This window comes from Centroberyx gerrardi, chromosome 5, assembly GCF_048128805.1.
Source record: "Centroberyx gerrardi isolate f3 chromosome 5, fCenGer3.hap1.cur.20231027, whole genome shotgun sequence".
Lineage (NCBI taxonomy): Eukaryota > Metazoa > Chordata > Actinopteri > Beryciformes > Berycidae > Centroberyx > Centroberyx gerrardi.
This window is the reverse complement of record NC_136001.1, coordinates 5,754,302-5,771,482: the sequence shown is the minus strand read 5'-3', so window position 1 is coordinate 5,771,482 and position 17,181 is coordinate 5,754,302. Positions and strand designations below refer to the sequence as shown.

General features: G+C 39.8%; 2 protein-coding genes across 3 annotated transcripts; both read right to left on the bottom strand.

Moving 5' to 3' along the window:
• Window positions 1–749: 749 nt before the first annotated feature.
• Window positions 750–5,332, bottom strand: LOC139929667 (acidic mammalian chitinase-like). Its single transcript, XM_071922633.1, has 11 exons — window positions 5,308–5,332; window positions 5,084–5,110; window positions 4,671–4,875; window positions 4,329–4,385; window positions 3,492–3,657; window positions 3,250–3,374; window positions 3,039–3,162; window positions 2,737–2,919; window positions 1,637–1,753; window positions 1,414–1,546; window positions 750–991 (listed from the first exon to the last, which is right to left on the bottom strand). Exons 1-11 carry the CDS (start codon window positions 5,330–5,332, stop codon window positions 750–752), a joined length of 1,404 nt encoding a protein of 467 aa, XP_071778734.1.
• A 3,262-nt stretch (window positions 5,333–8,594) lies between these two features.
• LOC139929665 (acidic mammalian chitinase-like) lies at window positions 8,595–11,579 on the bottom strand. 2 transcript variants are annotated; one of them, XM_071922632.1, is made up of 11 exons: window positions 11,555–11,579; window positions 11,400–11,426; window positions 10,991–11,195; window positions 10,794–10,850; window positions 10,369–10,534; window positions 10,137–10,261; window positions 9,930–10,053; window positions 9,599–9,781; window positions 9,398–9,514; window positions 9,057–9,193; window positions 8,595–8,775 (listed from the first exon to the last, which is right to left on the bottom strand). In XM_071922632.1, the coding sequence occupies exons 1-11, from the start codon at window positions 11,577–11,579 to the stop codon at window positions 8,595–8,597; spliced, it is 1,347 nt and encodes a 448-aa protein (XP_071778733.1). The 2 variants fall into 2 exon arrangements, with proteins under 2 accessions (XP_071778733.1, XP_071778732.1); XM_071922631.1 differs by having other exon boundaries at window positions 8,595–8,881; window positions 9,061–9,193.
• Between the last annotated feature and the right edge of the window lie 5,602 nt (window positions 11,580–17,181).

The window sequence follows — 17,181 nt, the reverse complement described above, 5'->3', positions numbered from 1 at the left end:
GATTTGATAGTTCTTGTCGGGGCTCATGATCATAAAAAGGCAAGTGTAATTTTCCTTTGGAGTCCAGTGTCAGTATGAAGCTAATAATGTTGGCTGGTATTTCATCTCCACCTTCTGTGCTAGACTTTCCACCATGGGTCTGACTGAATGAAAAAACATAACAATCACAGGAGGACGCTTAATTACTTCTCTACTTTTCAATAATAAACCATGCAAATTCAAAAAGACTCGCAACACTGTGGCAGCTCCCAAAATTTTGCTTACTTTATTCTACATTAAAAAATACAACGTTTCGGGCCCATGGGGGAAAAGTGTAGAGTGTTGCGAGTCTTTTTGAATTTGCATGAAGTAACTATTTCATGCATGAAGTAACTATTTCTATTAACTATTTCCAGCACCTGGAAAAGAGATGTGCGTGTGTTCACTCTGACTTCTCAGGTTAGAGGAACCAAACATGTAGAATCCAGTAGATTTTAAACATACGTGACCAAAAGCTGTGGCTTTAAATGAGGAGAGGACTTAACAATATGTACAAAAGTACTTTAATTCTTTTGCTTACAATCTGGAAAATATACACACATTATTTCACAAGAATTGTATCTATACAACATTAATCAGAGGCTCATTTCGGTAAATGCTTATATACACAGGAGATATAAGAGCTTATCATTCTGCATCGTCAGAATATTATGTGATGTTTGCGAATGGTTTCTAGCTGTTGTAATATGCACATTTTCTCCACTCATTGCTCAGGGCCAGGCGCAGCACTTGCAGCCCTCATCATAGATGGATCCAGATCCGCACTGCCTCACATGGGTGATGCCACCAGCGCACATGTAGAAGCTGGTCTTGTCGTCTGGGTTGGCGTACAAGCCGTCAAGTTTGCCGTTACAGAAGCCGCTCCCTGGAGCGTGGGTGGTGGTGGTGGTTGAAGGGGTGGGGGTGCTAACGCCGGGTTTTGGGGTGGTGGTAGGGGGCAGTGGGGGCAGCTCTAGATGGTGGAGGGAGAAGAAATGAATAGGTTTGAAGCAGGTAAAGAACTGTTAACATATTTGTTCATCTATTACTATCTCTGTCTGTAGCCCTGTTGGGATTCTGGACAGGATTAGCATTGCAGGACAACGTTGGTAACATAATTTAGCACATAGCATGTCAGTGATTTTAATGATCTGGACAGCATTATGTATTAGTTTATTACTCCCATAAATTACTAAGTGGGTGCATCATTTCCATCAGATTCTGTAATACGTCACGGCCGACCGTTAAATTAGTTACTACTCGGTATTCTTCAGCAAAGAAAATGTTTGGAGACCCAGACCTCCCCTGCTAATACTAATGCCTTATTTTATCTGTGCTGACTATAGTTCGATAACTGTAAAGTAAAAGAGCCGGGGGAAAATTTCTCACACTTACCAATATCAAGAAGTTTGCGGAGATGTGAGAGCAGAGGGTGGCTGCCCTCTCCACAGAACCGTCCAGCAAAGTCATCCAGATCCAGCGCCCACACAAAGGCACCGCCGAACTTCTGCTCCTGCAGGTAGCGGACCTATGTGATGGAAACAGATAGAGAATGATACATCTGTGTCTTGGATATGATCTGGATGTGTGGAAAATATGGTGTTGATGTGCCACCTACCTTGATCTCATAGCTCTCCCTGGTATCGAATCCTACCCACTCACTGTTCTTGGTGGCATAGGGAACTTTCTGGTCTTCAATCCACTGCAGGGTGGTACCCTTCATAAAGCCACAGATCTGGACCACAGACAAAAGGGAAGGGTTTTTTCAGACTTTACATGACTATATGCTTATGTTACACAGTGTCATGGTGCCAAATATGGAATCAGTATTTTGTTAAAGGGTAACTTCAGTATTTTTCAACCTGGACCCTATTTTCCCAACTTTTTGTGTCTAAGTAACTAATGGGGACAACAATTTTTGAAATTGGTCCAGTATTGAGCGAGATCGCGTCAGCCGGCAGCCGTGAAACGAGCTGCAATGTAATCCGATGGGGCAAATGTGAACCGTCAATGTACGTCCGTGGAAAGGACCCTACAGAGAAATGAAACGTTTTTCTTTACCTTTCGCTTGATCCGGTCTGTGTGTAACTTCCTGCAACAACTCAACTCTTGCGAGACTTGAGCGAGACTTGGTTACACACAGACTGGATCAAGGGAAAGGCAAAGAAAAACGTTTCATTTCTCTGTAGGGTCCTTTCCATAATGTTGTCAGACACTTATAATAACAATCTGAGCCTGTCAGTGGCAAAAACAAGCACTTTTAGTGGACGTACATTGACGGTGCGATTTGCCCCGTCGGATTACATTGCAGCTCGTTTCGCGGCAGTATTGAACGATCTCGCTCGTTCTTGGTGGCATAGGGAACTTTCTGGTCTTCAATCCACTGCAGGGTGGTACCCTTCACAAAGCCGCAGATCTGGACCACAGACAAAAAGGAAGGGTTTTTTCAGACTTTACATGACTATATACTTATGTTGCACAGTGTCATAGTGCCAAATATGGTATCAGTGTATTGTTAAAGGACCTTGCAATAGGGATGGACTCTGGCCATCTTATGGATCAAAACTTTGACCTTCCAATTTCAGGACAGTCTCTCTAGCCACTACCCAGACCATTAGAATCATGAGGATTAGATTAATTAGAAAATAAATGCCATTGCAGTGGATACATGTAAGATAGTCGTTAATTGCTTCACCCCAGTCATTATCTAGACATTACCTCATAGTAGGACCAGAAGCCAGCTTCACGTGTGTATGATCCGGCTGATGCAGGGCCGCTAGCTGGGGCTCCAACACCAGTGTCTGATGATGTCAGACGGAAGGTACGACCATAAGCAGCAAAACCCATCCTCAGCTTCTCCACTGGGGTGCCGTTGTCTCTCCAGTACTTCATGGCAAAGTCCTAAAAAGGAATGGAAGAAGCAAAATAAAGACAAATTATGAGTTGACATGGTTGGACAGACTTTTACTGTAAGAGTCATCTCTCAAGCTAATTTTCCCCAGCCCCTCATGTCTCCTTACAGTGTTAAAGTAGATGAGGTCACCCTTGTCCTGGGATCCACGATACAGTGGGCTGTTGTGTCCAGTGAATGTCTCCCAAGTCCCATGGAAGTCATAGGTCATCACATTGATGAAGTCCAGTTCCCTGGAGACACAAAATGGAACAATAGGAATAACCATTTCAAAAAACGAAAACATATCTAAGAGTCTTCAAGCCAGTCAGCAGACTCACTTGGCAATCTCAGCGATTTCATATCCAGCATCAATGGTTCCCTTTCCTGCAGACACTGCAGCAGTCAGCATGAGCTGGGTGTTGCCAGTGGCTGCAGCCTCAGCTGCATACGCAGCAACAAGTTCCTGTAAATGCACACCACAAAAAAGGCATAGGTAAAATATATTGTAAACCACAGTTGGAAAAGAAGCCATATTTGTGAACCATAGCTGAAAACTGAACTAAAAGAGTTCTCTACCCACCCTGCAAAGCAGAGTGAATCTCTGCTTGTCCTCTGGGGGACTACCACGAGCTCCGGGATACTCCCAGTCCAGATCCAGACCATCAAATCCATGAGTCCTCAGGAATTTGATAGTAGACTGGATGAATGTCTGACGGTTTGCTGCACTAGACACCATGATGGAGAACCTGGAAAGGAGATTGAGGTTTTGTCATTATACCTTAGGCTCCATTCAAAAAGCTTAACTCTTAAAAAAACAGTGCTTTCAGGTGACGTAACACACCCTCTGGCAGCCATATTGGAGGTCCTTAGCCCCTGGGAAACAGTTGCTGTGAACAACTGATTGCGCTTTTAAATGTACAACTTAGCTGTCTCAGCACAATTGAGTAGACATGGTTCATTTCTATGCTGTTTTTGACTGGGAACTGATCATTTTGCCACTGATCAACTTTGTGTTTAGATGTCAGGTTGTTAGCTTGCAAACCATCTGGTTAGCTATCACTGTCTTGTTGTAGACACGTCTGATTTGCACACTAGCTAACATATCAAGTATAGGCTAGTAGACACATATTGACATCAGTTGCTGTGCTATATTAGCTTGCTGGCTAGCTAACAAAGCCAAACACTGGAGTAGAGACTATGGCTAAAGACAAGACAGTTTACTGTATCAGTAGCCTAAGTTTGGAAATAAATATACCTTATAAGACTATTCACATTTACTTATGACATTACTGAATTTACCTACAACCAGACCACTCTCTTCTTACCTGGTTGTTACATATTTCGAGACATATTTCATTGGGTATAAGAACGTTTAGGCAAGTGATGCATAGTGTTTGTGGCTTAAAAGAATACTCACTGTCTTGAACCAAAGTTCCATCCACCAACGGCCAACAGAGTCTTCAGATGAGGATTCCTGAATACAGCAGAGGGTTGAGTAAGTCAACATTACATTACATTACCTCCACAGGTAATGATGACATTTTATTCAGGTTTGTAATTCCTAGACTTTGCTAGACAAATTTATAATTTAGGCTATAGCAATATTCCATTCACATTCTAATGAAAATGAATAGGGGTGTAAAATTGGTGACAATTAGAAAAAAGAATTTCCCTATGGGGATCAATAACGTATCATCTTATTACATTTATTGGGGAAATTGCAAAAGCCACTCTTTGTACCATGACACTGGCCACTTACTTGCTCTTCAGTCCATTGAAGGATTTGTAGAGAACCTCATCGTTCCATTCATAGGTAACCAGCTCGTTGGCATGGTTGATCATGGCGAAGGCGTAGATCAGGGTGGTGCACAGGAAGGGGTCCACGTCTTGTGGCATGTACTTCCCTTGGTCAGGTCTGTACTGGGACCAGTTGGTGAAGTAGCACACCATCTGGTTGGCAGTTGCTGTGTTCGGAATTGGGGAGAGATCATATCTAGAGTCAGACACATTGACTGCTGATTAACTGTGGATGATATTATATCCACACATTTAGTTTTACATATAAACTGTGCTTAGATTTAAAGAAAGCATTGATGCCACTGATGTTATTAACTCTACAAGTAAAATCCCAAATCAAATTATGTTAGTTGATATGAATGTATCACAACTTACCCAGCTGGCACATCACCAGGCATAAGCCTAAGGAGTGCAGGAGAGAAAGGGTCAGTTCAATAAAATACACAGTCTATACCGTAATATACAAGCTGTCTACACGATGACAGCATTGTCTGCAATGAAAAACTATTTACCATAAAGAAAAGCAATGTGCTGATACTTTAAATGTAAAAATCCAAAAATTAGATACAGTAACAGATGAGGATAAATTCTGGAAATACCTGCAAGGATTGTGAGCTTGGTCATCTTGATTGCAGTGGTCACAGCTTCACTATGTTTCTATAAGACAAAAAGTGACATGGAGCCAGGGTCAAAAAGAGGCCCCCTTCCTGAGATTGTCACCTTTCCTTTTTCTTTGAATAATACTTGCAATAATACTTAAAATAAAGAATAATTCCCGTAAACTTACCTTGAGACCTCCACCAGATGAAAGACCCAAACAACAGCAGCAATGCTTAGACTTTTATATTGTTTATTCAGGACAGGGAAAGGAGGAGTCTTGATAAAAGAGTGGGGGGTGGTAAATATTATTAGAACTTGATTTGATAAGATCCTGCCAAGTCATATGTAGATAATAATTTACTCAGTGTAGTATTCACTTGCACAGCATGCACTCGATGCATGACTGGTAATTTGGGTCATTGGGCATATCAATCAACATGAACAAAACAACCTTAGGATAAAGTGGATCACAGAACTGACATTTTACATTCGTTTGGAAATGTGGAAATCTGTCTTATTTGACTGTTGTCATTAACTTTTTGGGAGTTGTTAAAGTCCTCATTTTCCCACTGATACTCAAATATTATAAACATTACATGGGATTTTGCCCTGAATTAATCCTTCTTAGGTCATGAAACTTACTTACTGTATGTACATGCATTGATAATCTTAATCTTTATCTTAATCTTGCCATTCATTAATTAACCTGACATACATTGGACATACATTTTTTTCCCCAGGACAAGAGCAATAAGTAACTTCAATTATAATTTTGATTTAAAATAGTAACATTTCAAATTAAATTGATGTTATCATTTGAATAAGAGAGAGGAATTATGGTGAATAATGGTGGCATGTTTTGACCGATTACAGTATAATGACCAAAAATAGGTTCCTGTACATTTGTGACAGTCATGCTACAAAATGCATTATGAAAGTAATTAAACTTGAGCCTCTACTGTTTTTGTTCCTAGACCAATAGTTGCATTCAGATTACTTATCTTTCCCCTTTGTTGGGCATTGGCCATGATCATTAAGTTGCTCCACAGCCATGTAGTTGTTTTTCTGGTCCATAATAATAAGTGGTGCCAACTGACTTGAAATCATATGTTCAGCTTAGAGCTGGCTGGGGCACTTGAGAGAATTGTGTGATATAGTCAGAACAAACAAGCAAACCAACATGTGGTGTTGCCTTCAATGTGATGTGAAAAGGGCAGAGCTGTATAAGAATGAAAGATGTATGGAAAAATGTTTTGCATTTTTTCGGTCCGACACTTCTTTTTTGATAGAGAGAAAGAAAGCGAGTGACAGAGAGTGCGGAGTCCGTACTCATGTATTTTCACGTGTATATAGTCAACTTAACCTGCACAACAAATCTTCGCTCTAACTTGGTTATGAGAATACTGCACCTTAATCTTTTTTGTGTGTGTGTTTTTTATTGGAAGACAGCAGTCAATATAATGACGTGATCCATTTTTATTTCATTTTTTTATACAACCCAAAAGGAAAAAACAATGCTGGGAGACAACCCACACACGCTCACCTAATCACACATCATACGCAGTCTAGGGAGGCGAGTCATTTGACCTAAGAAAACCACTGAGTTTCATCTGTTGTGGAAATTGTCAGTAGAGCCTCTCATATTATATATTTAATTTTTTCTAAATGAAGAAAAGACATCAAATCTTCCAACCAGGAATATGCAGAAGGTGAGGTTGGACATTTCCAACAAAAAACATAAAAAACATGAACATAAAGCATGCCGGCGGGCTATAAGTGAGGCAAAGGCCACAACATCCCCCTCTCTTTTATCTTTGGGCACACCAAAGATAGCAGTTAAGGGACAGTGTTCAAGTTTAATTTTAAGAGCTCTGGACAAAGTATCAAAACATGCACAGATCCTGTGCAGACCCACGGTGCCCCCTCTAGAGGCCATCTGACGAAGCGCAGGCTCCGTGCAAACTGTCCCTGAGTCAGTGAGTGACTGAATGACCTGAATTTGCCACTTTCTGCCCCGGGCTGCATGTCGCGCCATGGGAAAAATAAGACCAGAACCCAGTTAATTTTGGGCAGGAGTAAAACATTTGAGTGTGATCAGTGAGAGAAGAACACCTTTCACAAGCACTACTCAAGTCAAGCACATGAAGAAGTACAGTTCACCCTAACGAGAGCTTCCTCCCACCATCTGTAAAGTCAAATCCAAGCTGCTCCTCCCAGTTACCCCTGGTCACAGAAAAAGAAGAAGTTTCAGAAAATAGTATGAGATTATAAAGGATAGATTTAGGAAGAGAAAGGATCTCATCTACCAGGGAGCAAGAAGGTATGAACAAGTGATTATTACAAATATGACTATAAGGGGAAGAGGAGGTGAGCTTGAAATTTACAAAGAAGATAAAACAATTGAGTTCTCAGTGAATTTGGAGAGATGAGAGTCAAGGGGGGCACACAGCAATGCTGAGCTTCTAACAGACACCAATTGTCGTTGCTGCACTTTAATCTAATCCTGTTAGGCCAAATGGAATGCACCCAGGGTGTTTCAGTAGACATCAGAGAGGAAGCTGAGAGTGAAGCACATGGATGCGCGGCCACAGCTGATGAGCCTGAAGTCTGGGGTTTCTTTTACCGACTGTTGGATTCATCACCTAAAAGGGCAACATTGTTGTAGCGTTGGTCATACATATTTTGAGTTGCTTTTGGAGTGTGGTATGGTCTGACAGTCCCTCTATTGTGCACTCTGCCCATTTCGGTGTAAGTAATGTCATGGCGAGCAAAATCACCGAATGGACACAGGTGGAAACAAAAATCTGCTTGCGGCAAACAAATTTACCACTTCACTGGTGCTTCTACTACGCATGTGAACATAATCAGAACAAGGGAAATTATTAGCTTATTGTGTGCATGTAAACAGCCAGTGAGAAAGAAGCAATGGTTGGAGACAAAGAGAGATCATTGCACAGAAAGCTGATGCAGGCTATCAAAACCTAGCTTTCACAAAGATTCAAATGAGTGCAACAGATGGGTATTCTAACCAGCACTTTTCTCTTTCGCTATATGGTTTCAACCAAATAAAAACTCTCACTGATTTGTCAAAACAGTTTTATTTTGGCACTTTTATGGAATTAATATACACATTTTGAAAATCAACATTTTCCACTTTACCAAGTTGTTCTCAAAACACAACAACGTTACAGCTTATTATTGTCTACATAGCACAAAGAGAGATCTTTTCCCACAGGCATTAAGCAGTACTTAGATGTCAATCAATGACTGTTGGCCCAGTTAACACTCAGGGCCAGACGCAGCACTTGCAGCTGTCCTCAAAGACAGTGCCGACTCCACACTTCCTCACAAAGGTTCTGCCTCCTGCACACACATAAAAGCTGTTCCTGTCGTCAGGATGGGGGTACATCCCGTCAGCTTTGTCCTTGCAGAAGCCACGCCCTGGGACGGGGATGGTGGTCTTAGTGCTTGGTGCAGCACTGGTAATGACAGGTTTGGAGGTTATGGTAGTGGCTGGTGCAGTGCTAGTAACGCCAGGTTTGGAGGTTGTGGTAGGTGGAAGTGGAGGCATGTCTGAGAGACGGAAGGAGTTGGGGGAAAAAAAGGTTTACCAAAAGGTAAAATGTGGAAATACGTTACTATAATGAAGCCTAACCCTCTGGTTCAGTCAAACCTACCAAGTTCTTTATGTTGTTCATGATAATAAATATTCATAATCCTTGTCGTCAATCACGAGAAGAAGCAAGACCTACCAACATCAATGAGTTTGCGGAGATGTGACAGCAGAGGGTGGCTTCCCTGTCCACAGAACTCTCCTTTAAAGTCATCCAGATCCAAGGCCCACACAAAGGCACCACCAAATTTGTTGTCCTTCATGTATTGGACCTGTGGATTGAATGGGAATAGGAATCAAAGTCTTAACTAGTCAAGAGACGGCACAAGGTTGATAGAATGGCTAAATTGTGTTGAAGGCCACCAGGGCATCTTTCACCCTTATCTCCTCTCCAACCCTCTCCTATTTCATATAACGCAAATTATCTAATGATTAAATAGTGTTACACCTTTGTGGTGTGTTGCTGTGCCACCTACCTTGATCTCATAGCTCTCCCTGGTATCGAATCCTACCCACTCACTGTTCTTGGCGGCATAGGGAACTTTCTGGTCTTCAATCCACTGAATTGTTGTGCCCTTCAGGAAGGTGCAGATCTGAAAGGCCAAATAAAAGTTATTGTCTGAAGTATGCTTGTGTGAAGTATGCAATAGGTATACTTTTCATTATCTATACTTTACCTCATAGTAGGACCAGAAGCCAGCTTCACGTGTGTATGGTCCGGCTGATGCAGCACCGCTAGCTGGGGCTCCAACACCAGTATCTGATGATGTCAGACGGAAGGTACGACCATAAGCAGCAAAACCCATCCTCAGCTTCTCCACTGGAGTGCCGTTGTCTCTCCAGTACTTCATGGCATAGTCCTTAGATAGAAATGGAGGAATGGAGGTTACAGATATTAGGCCTGAATTGATTCATTCGTTCTTGTGTCATTCATGCTATAATAATGTAATCTATCACAGTTTGAAACTCTATACAATGCCATTGGGTCCCAAGGTTTGCCTTACTTACAGTGTTAAAGTAGATGAGGTCACCCTTGTCCTGGGATCCACGGTACAATGGGCTGTTGTGTCCGGTGAAGCGCTCCCAAGTTCCATGGAAGTCATAGGTCATCACATTGATGAAGTCCAGATACCTGGAAACACATAAGAAATGGGTATTAAGTTTAGCTACTGAGCCAAGACTTATTCAAAATGTCAACCATTCCAAAAGACTCACTTGGCAATCTCAGCGATTTCATATCCAGCATCAATGGTTCCCTTTCCTGCAGACACTGCAGCAGTCAGCATGAGCTGGGTGTTGCCAGTGGCTGCAGCCTCAGCTTCATAGGCAGCAACAAGTTCCTGTAAATGCACACAGCAGTTGATAAGACAGTTTCTAGTACACTCAAAGGATAATTAGAATAATTTGGATAATTATTGCACATTGAACTAAAAACTCAAGGACCCACCTCGCAGAGCAGAGTGAACCTCTTCTTGTCCTCTGGGGGACTTCCACGAGATCCAGGGTACTCCCAGTCCAGATCCAGACCATCAAATCCATGAGTCCTCAGGAATTTAATTGATGACTGGATAAACATCTGACGGTTGGCTGCATTGGACACCATAATGGAGAACCTGGGGAGAAGATTTGTCTTGCTTTTAGAGGCATTTGGTAACAATATGTTGAAAAGGTAAGGATCTGAGGTAATGATCAAAAAAACTGTGAGTGCAGAAGACTTTCATATTCATTGTGCTGTTACTTGTCTATATCTATGCCATACCATCCTTCTTTGACCTCAAATTAAGCTTTCATTCATACTGATCTGGCCTTCACCATTCAACATGTCAGGTGCCTTAAGCGGCACATAGGAACAAAGCTTAGAAAAATACTCACTGGGTTGAACCAAAGTTCCATCCACCAACAGCCAGTAGGGTCTTCAGATTAGGGTTCCTTTAAAATAGCAAATACAATATTATATGATTTGCATAACCCAGAATATTTTAGTAGGATTTATTCAGACTTTTGAATTTTATACTGCAGTTTTAGTCACTCACACAAATTTCAAGTGCAAATAATGCTCAAGTTCTTACTTAGTCTTCAGGCCATTGAAGGACTTGTAGAGGATGTCATCATTCCACTCATAGGTAACCAGCTCGTTTTTGTTGTTGATGATGGAGAAAGCATAAATCAGATGGGTGCACAGGAAGGGGTCGACATTTTGGGGCATGTACTTCCCTTGGCCAGGTCTGTACTGGGACCAATTGGTGAAGTAGCACACCATCTGAGAGGCAGTTGCTGTAGATGGGTGTAAACAGATCTAGGGTCAGTGGTGTGTCTAATTTCTATGTATTTTTGAGAGATTTTCATATAGCTCAGTCAAAGTGTAAATGGTAACCTTAAGTTGCACTTGTGTGCACCTGAGTAATACTGTGTAGATGATGTCATCTTGCCTCTGCAAATACTGTAGCCTACTGTAGGTATTACTAAAGTTTAACTTACCCAGCTGGCACATCGCCAGGCACAAGCCTAAGGAGAAAGAGAGAGAAACATCAGAGATCAATAGCTATAAATCTTGGATATGGTAACAGAAATTGGTATACCTTAATTTATTTATTATTCTATTGAGGCAACATGGCAAGTTGATGAGAATTTACCTGCTAGAATAGTGAGCTTGGTCATCTCGATTTCAGAGCTCTTTCTTCACTTTCTTAGACACAGAAAGAAAAATCTGATTTGTCAACAAGTAAAAAAAATTGAATGTTTAATTCAATGGAATATGCCCCAATATTCTAGTCCAATGCATAGATCCGGACTATATGAATAATACATTTATTAAAATTATTCTCAGGCATAACCTTGCTCAAAGTGTAATATAAAGCACTATCAACTTAAACTATATGAAATATACAAAAATTTGCACAAAAAAAATTGCAGTGTTCATTGCTTCTTTGAAAATGAGGTGAAGATTTTGATCTTCAGAGCTTTGTTTTTCTGATTCACATTACCTAAATTATATCAGTTACCATAAGGATTTCATTCTAAAAAATGGCCATGTCAGCATAACTGGCACACAAGATTTCAGTAACTGCTATAAACTACAAATAGTGGCAAAGACATAAACTATACATGTGCCATTTTCTTACAAGTCTCTTACAATACTGGGAGAATTTTATCTTTGCAGATTTCTTCATCCTTGCTCTATCTTGCATTACTCACACCAAATTCCCAGAATGCATCTCAATGAGCTTTCCCTCCCACAGCAGATAAGTCTAATTTTGCAGGTACAATGTGTAATGTCTGTCTGGAGCGAGAATTCCTTAAATGTCCAACAAACAAGCCCAAAACTGTCGCCCTTGCAGCACTTTTCCCTAAGTTACTGTAGATATAGTGCACACTTTTTCTCTGACTAATTTCCCCACTGAAGTCGAAAGATACATTTGCCAGAGGGAACCAGATATTTATTTCACTGTAACATACAACCTTAATTCACCAATATGTAGTAGACCGTCAATAGATTCTGGAAATGTCAAAGAAGAAAATAACCACTGATGCTGTGTTTCCAATGCAAGCTTACCTTAGGAAGGAACCAACGTATATCAGTTTACCAGCTTCTTATATACAACACATAAGTGTCCAGGATGGGTGGAGGAGGGGGATATCAGTCCTCACATACCATCAAAGGGAGGTGGGCGGTAATGAAACATATAGGAACGGAAAAGGATAAGATAAGTACTGTAAATTCTGACCTTACTGACAGATGATGATAAGGTATATGGTGGAGCTTAGAACACTACAGCACATTTCTGTACAAAATATGGGACTCAGTGGATGACAATTTGGGTCATGACGATAAGATTAATGAAATTTCCCATAGAAATAGTTGTGAAAGCAGTGGTGGCCAGGGGCAGACTAGGATAAAAAAATAAAAAATAAAAAAAAACATAGCGCTGGACTTTGACTAGAAGAAGAAGAAAGAAAGAAAAAGGACGGACAAACCCCGTCTTTATTAGTCACATGCAACCATCAACAACACATGCACACAGCGGCTGGCACACACACACACATGCATTTTAATGGCGCCGTGAAATTTGTTTTTTAGAACTGAAAATAGAGGCTTCCAATTGATTTTAGAACAGATTTTAAGATTTTATTCATTACTTTTTACTTTTAAAGCAATAATGGCTTATCCCCAGCTTATATTACATAGCTTCTATCTCCGTGTTAACGAAAACCACAGATCCACAGACAAAGCTCTTCTGACTGTCCCCAGTTCAACACTGAAGTCAAAAGCTGATGGAACATTTGCAGTTAACTCTAAAGAAACGCTCTCCATTCACTCCAGTTGTTTTGGAGAAGGCTGCTGCTGAGCTGCGCTAGCAAACTGTGTTATATTGACATACAAACTTCAGGATGAGTAAATAATGACAAGATTTGTATTTTTAAGTGAACTATTCCTGTAAGTTTGTGGAATAAGCAAAATTATTTATGTGGAGGAATGCAAAGTACGAATTATGCTGACCTTACACTAGACGATATTTGAAGCGATTTCACAATTTTAGACAAATTTGCAAAGGGACAGAATTGTTGTATGTCTCTCTGTGTGTGTGTGTGTGTGTGTAGATGGTGGAGGGGGATGTTGTAGCTTCATTCACACTCAAATATCCTAGTCTGAACAGAATCTTAAAATGTGAGCAGCTCTAGGACTAAACACTTCTAACTTGAGACAGATTGTTGTTAAATGTGAGTGTGTGTCAGACTAGATGTCTCCTAATGTATGGTAGGCATTAGTCAGCTCGATAGTAGAATTACTCATATCTGACTACGTATGTCTTATTCCTTACTGCTAAAAGTTTGATTTAGTGGTTATATTTAAAGTTATCCTTCCTCCATCCTTTTTTCGAGGCAGTTTCCAAGAAACGCATCACAACTGGATTGGCTCCCTCACATAGAAATTGGGAAGCCTCCACTTATTCATTTAATTTATTTATTTCTTTTTGAACAGGGACAGTGCACATTAATTGACCCGAGAATAAATGTGCCAGTGTTAGCCAACTGGCTAATTTTCAACTGTAGTCCCTGTGGCCAGATGTTATTAGCCAGAAACTAACTAAAACTAAAAAACTTAGAAGTTAGAAACTAAAGTAAGAAACTAAAGTTAAAACCACATATTAACACAACATGCAATCATTTGTATGGATGCAGGTACAGTACAGATAGACAAACAAAACACATACGAGGCAGTCTGACAAACACACAAGCTGGCACACTAAGTAAACAACATTTGCCAGATTAGATTTTGCAGCATTTGTCATTGTTTTTACTTGCTTTTTTAAAGGAGAAGTTAGAATCAGGAACAACGCCCAAATATTTAAAATTAGACACCACCTGGATCCTCTCACCAGAGACATATACATTTGGCTCAGGAGCATTACAAGCTTTAAACATTTAACTAAACTACACTACATTTATAAAACATGAAGAACGTTATTTTTTATCCTGGGTCACAGTAGATTTGAAAACAAACTCATGAAAACAGAATAATATGGGACCCCACATCCCCAAAACCGCCTCTCCAAATGATTGTATAAAAACTGTTGTGAATTTAAGATTAAAACAACGTTTCACTACAGCAGACTATGGTGGAAACACAAATGCCTGGAAGAACACCTGGCTATTATGAAAGAACTAAGGGGTAAGGGGAGTACACCTGAGCTTAGTCTGGAGACTGACTTTATGGACTCATACATTATTCATTTTGAACTTTTGCGCCCATAAAATCTTTATTTGAGACTGTAAAACTGCTTACAGATATTCCAGTTGAGTCGGGTGCTTTAACTCAGAACACATTTCAACGAAATTAAGGTCGCTCATTGTTTTCTATATGACTGCATCTTGTTCAGTCAATAAATGCAGCACACTAAACACAAACTAACCCCATAGCCATAATTAAAATTGACGAATGAGGCACTTTTGAGTCAATTTTTGAATTGATATAATCCATTATTGCAGATATTACCATAAAACATTATGGTTTTTTTTCTTTTAAAGAAACTTTTGTATTAAATATACCTAAATATACCTAAAACACATAGTAACACACATAGTCTAGTAAGTGTTAAAAGAATGGAAGCAATCCTGGGAAATCTGCACATGCATTACATCTAATTGCTGCATATCAATTCTACACCTAAAAGTTCACTCCGCTTGGTCTGTGTTTTAAGGAATAAACTGTTGTTTTCGGTGTAGCGGCATCACTCATGTTATATCACCAAATAGTATTTCTTCACACTTCACTTCACGTCATTTCAACCTTATCTGTGACTTGTTTGAATGGACGTTATCTTTTGCTGATTTTGTTAGAATGATTCCTCCCCTAACTCTGCCTATGGGGGACAGCATGCACACTCATAGAAACTGAACTGGCTGATCATTTGAACAATGAAATGAAGTGGCACTCCTCTTCACTTTACTGCTCTATGCATATCAATACATTGTGCATAACCCCGCTGATGTGTACGGTTTTGTAATGAGCTTCATGCTAATATCTAGATTCATTTATCTTTTTGTTGTCAAACGTTGACCGCAACCATTAAGCTGCTACATAACTGATAACTAGAAAAAAACTGATTATGATGTTATGTAACTTGTATATTCCATGGGTACAACAGTTTAGTCCATATGACAAGGCCTGCAAAATCCTTGGCATAAATGTTTTGAGCGTTTATAATTGTATCTTTTATATATTTTAAAACTGTTCCATGATTTACAGTCACAAATGTGCTCTATTTTTGTTATAAATTCATTCTTTCAGTTCATTTATTCTATATGTCAGAGAAGAGAAAAACATCCCTTCTTATTAGCTGTTGCTTAATAGATAATCTATGTACATTGCATAATAAAAATAAACTGCTGCTGGCTAATAAATCCTTATCTAAACTATAGCTGTGTGATATGGCCCAAGCGCTCCCTGTACTTCTTTTCCTCTTTGATGTTTCAAAGCTGATAGCTTGATGAAATTAGTTACTACTGTGAACTGTTATCTGTTTTATACCATTTTATATTGCTGACACGCTTTAACTCTTAAAACAACTAAATCCTGGAAAATATTCTGGGTCCTTGCTTCTTGAAGTTAGCTGCTCATTTTATTGCAGCAATTATGCAGTAATACTGTCATTAATCCACACATCTTTTTACAGTAGTCTCAAAATAAGATTGTGCAGTCTGTTGGCTGGCCTGTCAATGATCATGCTGCTAGATCTGGTAGATGTATAATATGATGAGCACAAGGTTCCTCTTCTTTATTTGGGTCAGAAAGTGAGTTTTGAAAGCCAGAAATAATCACTGGTATTGGAGTCTTTGGTATTGATCAACAACTCTATCAATCCCCCACAAATATATGGCCACTTGTTGCTCCTTTAATTGGTGCGCAAGAGGATTAGAGCCACATGTGAAAAAATGTATTTGAGTTCTGAGACTAACCTCAGAATTCTGAGAATAACGTCACTTTATTCTCAAAATCTCAGAATTCTGACTTTAACCTCAGAACTCAAATACCTTTTTATAAGTGACAAATTGAAGAAAAAAGTGGTCAAAGTTAGTGTTTAATGTCAGAAATTAATTGTGCCTCCTTTTGAGTCTAGAAAAAGACTGGTTTCTGCCTGCACTTAGTTATGGAGATCTGCAGTGTATGAATGCATCAACTCACTGTCTGTACATGCTGGAGACTGTTTATCACACGGCACTGAGACTTGTCACATGTTATAAGGCCTCACTCATTGTTGTACAATGTATACCTTTATTTATAAGGCAGATGGGTGTATTCCAGTCAAGGTCCAGTACTGGGACTGTCCTGTGTGTAAGAGTTGATTCTAATATTGTCCCAGACTAACCTCTGATAAGCCTGATAATGGAGCACTTTGGACAAAGGCTTGGAAAGCATCGCTATTGAAACGAGCCGTCTTAAGGTCAGTGGGCTCATAGCCAGCATGTTATGTTGCAACACTAATAATGCAACCATGAGCAAGATAGGACAAATATCTAGTGTTAAAAACTATCCGGACAATAACAATAAGAATTGGCTTGATGATTATCCACTCCGGCTGCTTCTACGATGGGCGATAACTCCAATGTCCATGGCAGTTGTGAATGATTTTTGAGGCCAATCACAAAGTCCACATTTGTCATCACATGGACATTCAAAGGAGAGGGCAATAAACTATAATTTCCAACATAATAAATGAATCATACAATATATCTATATATACATATATATATATATATA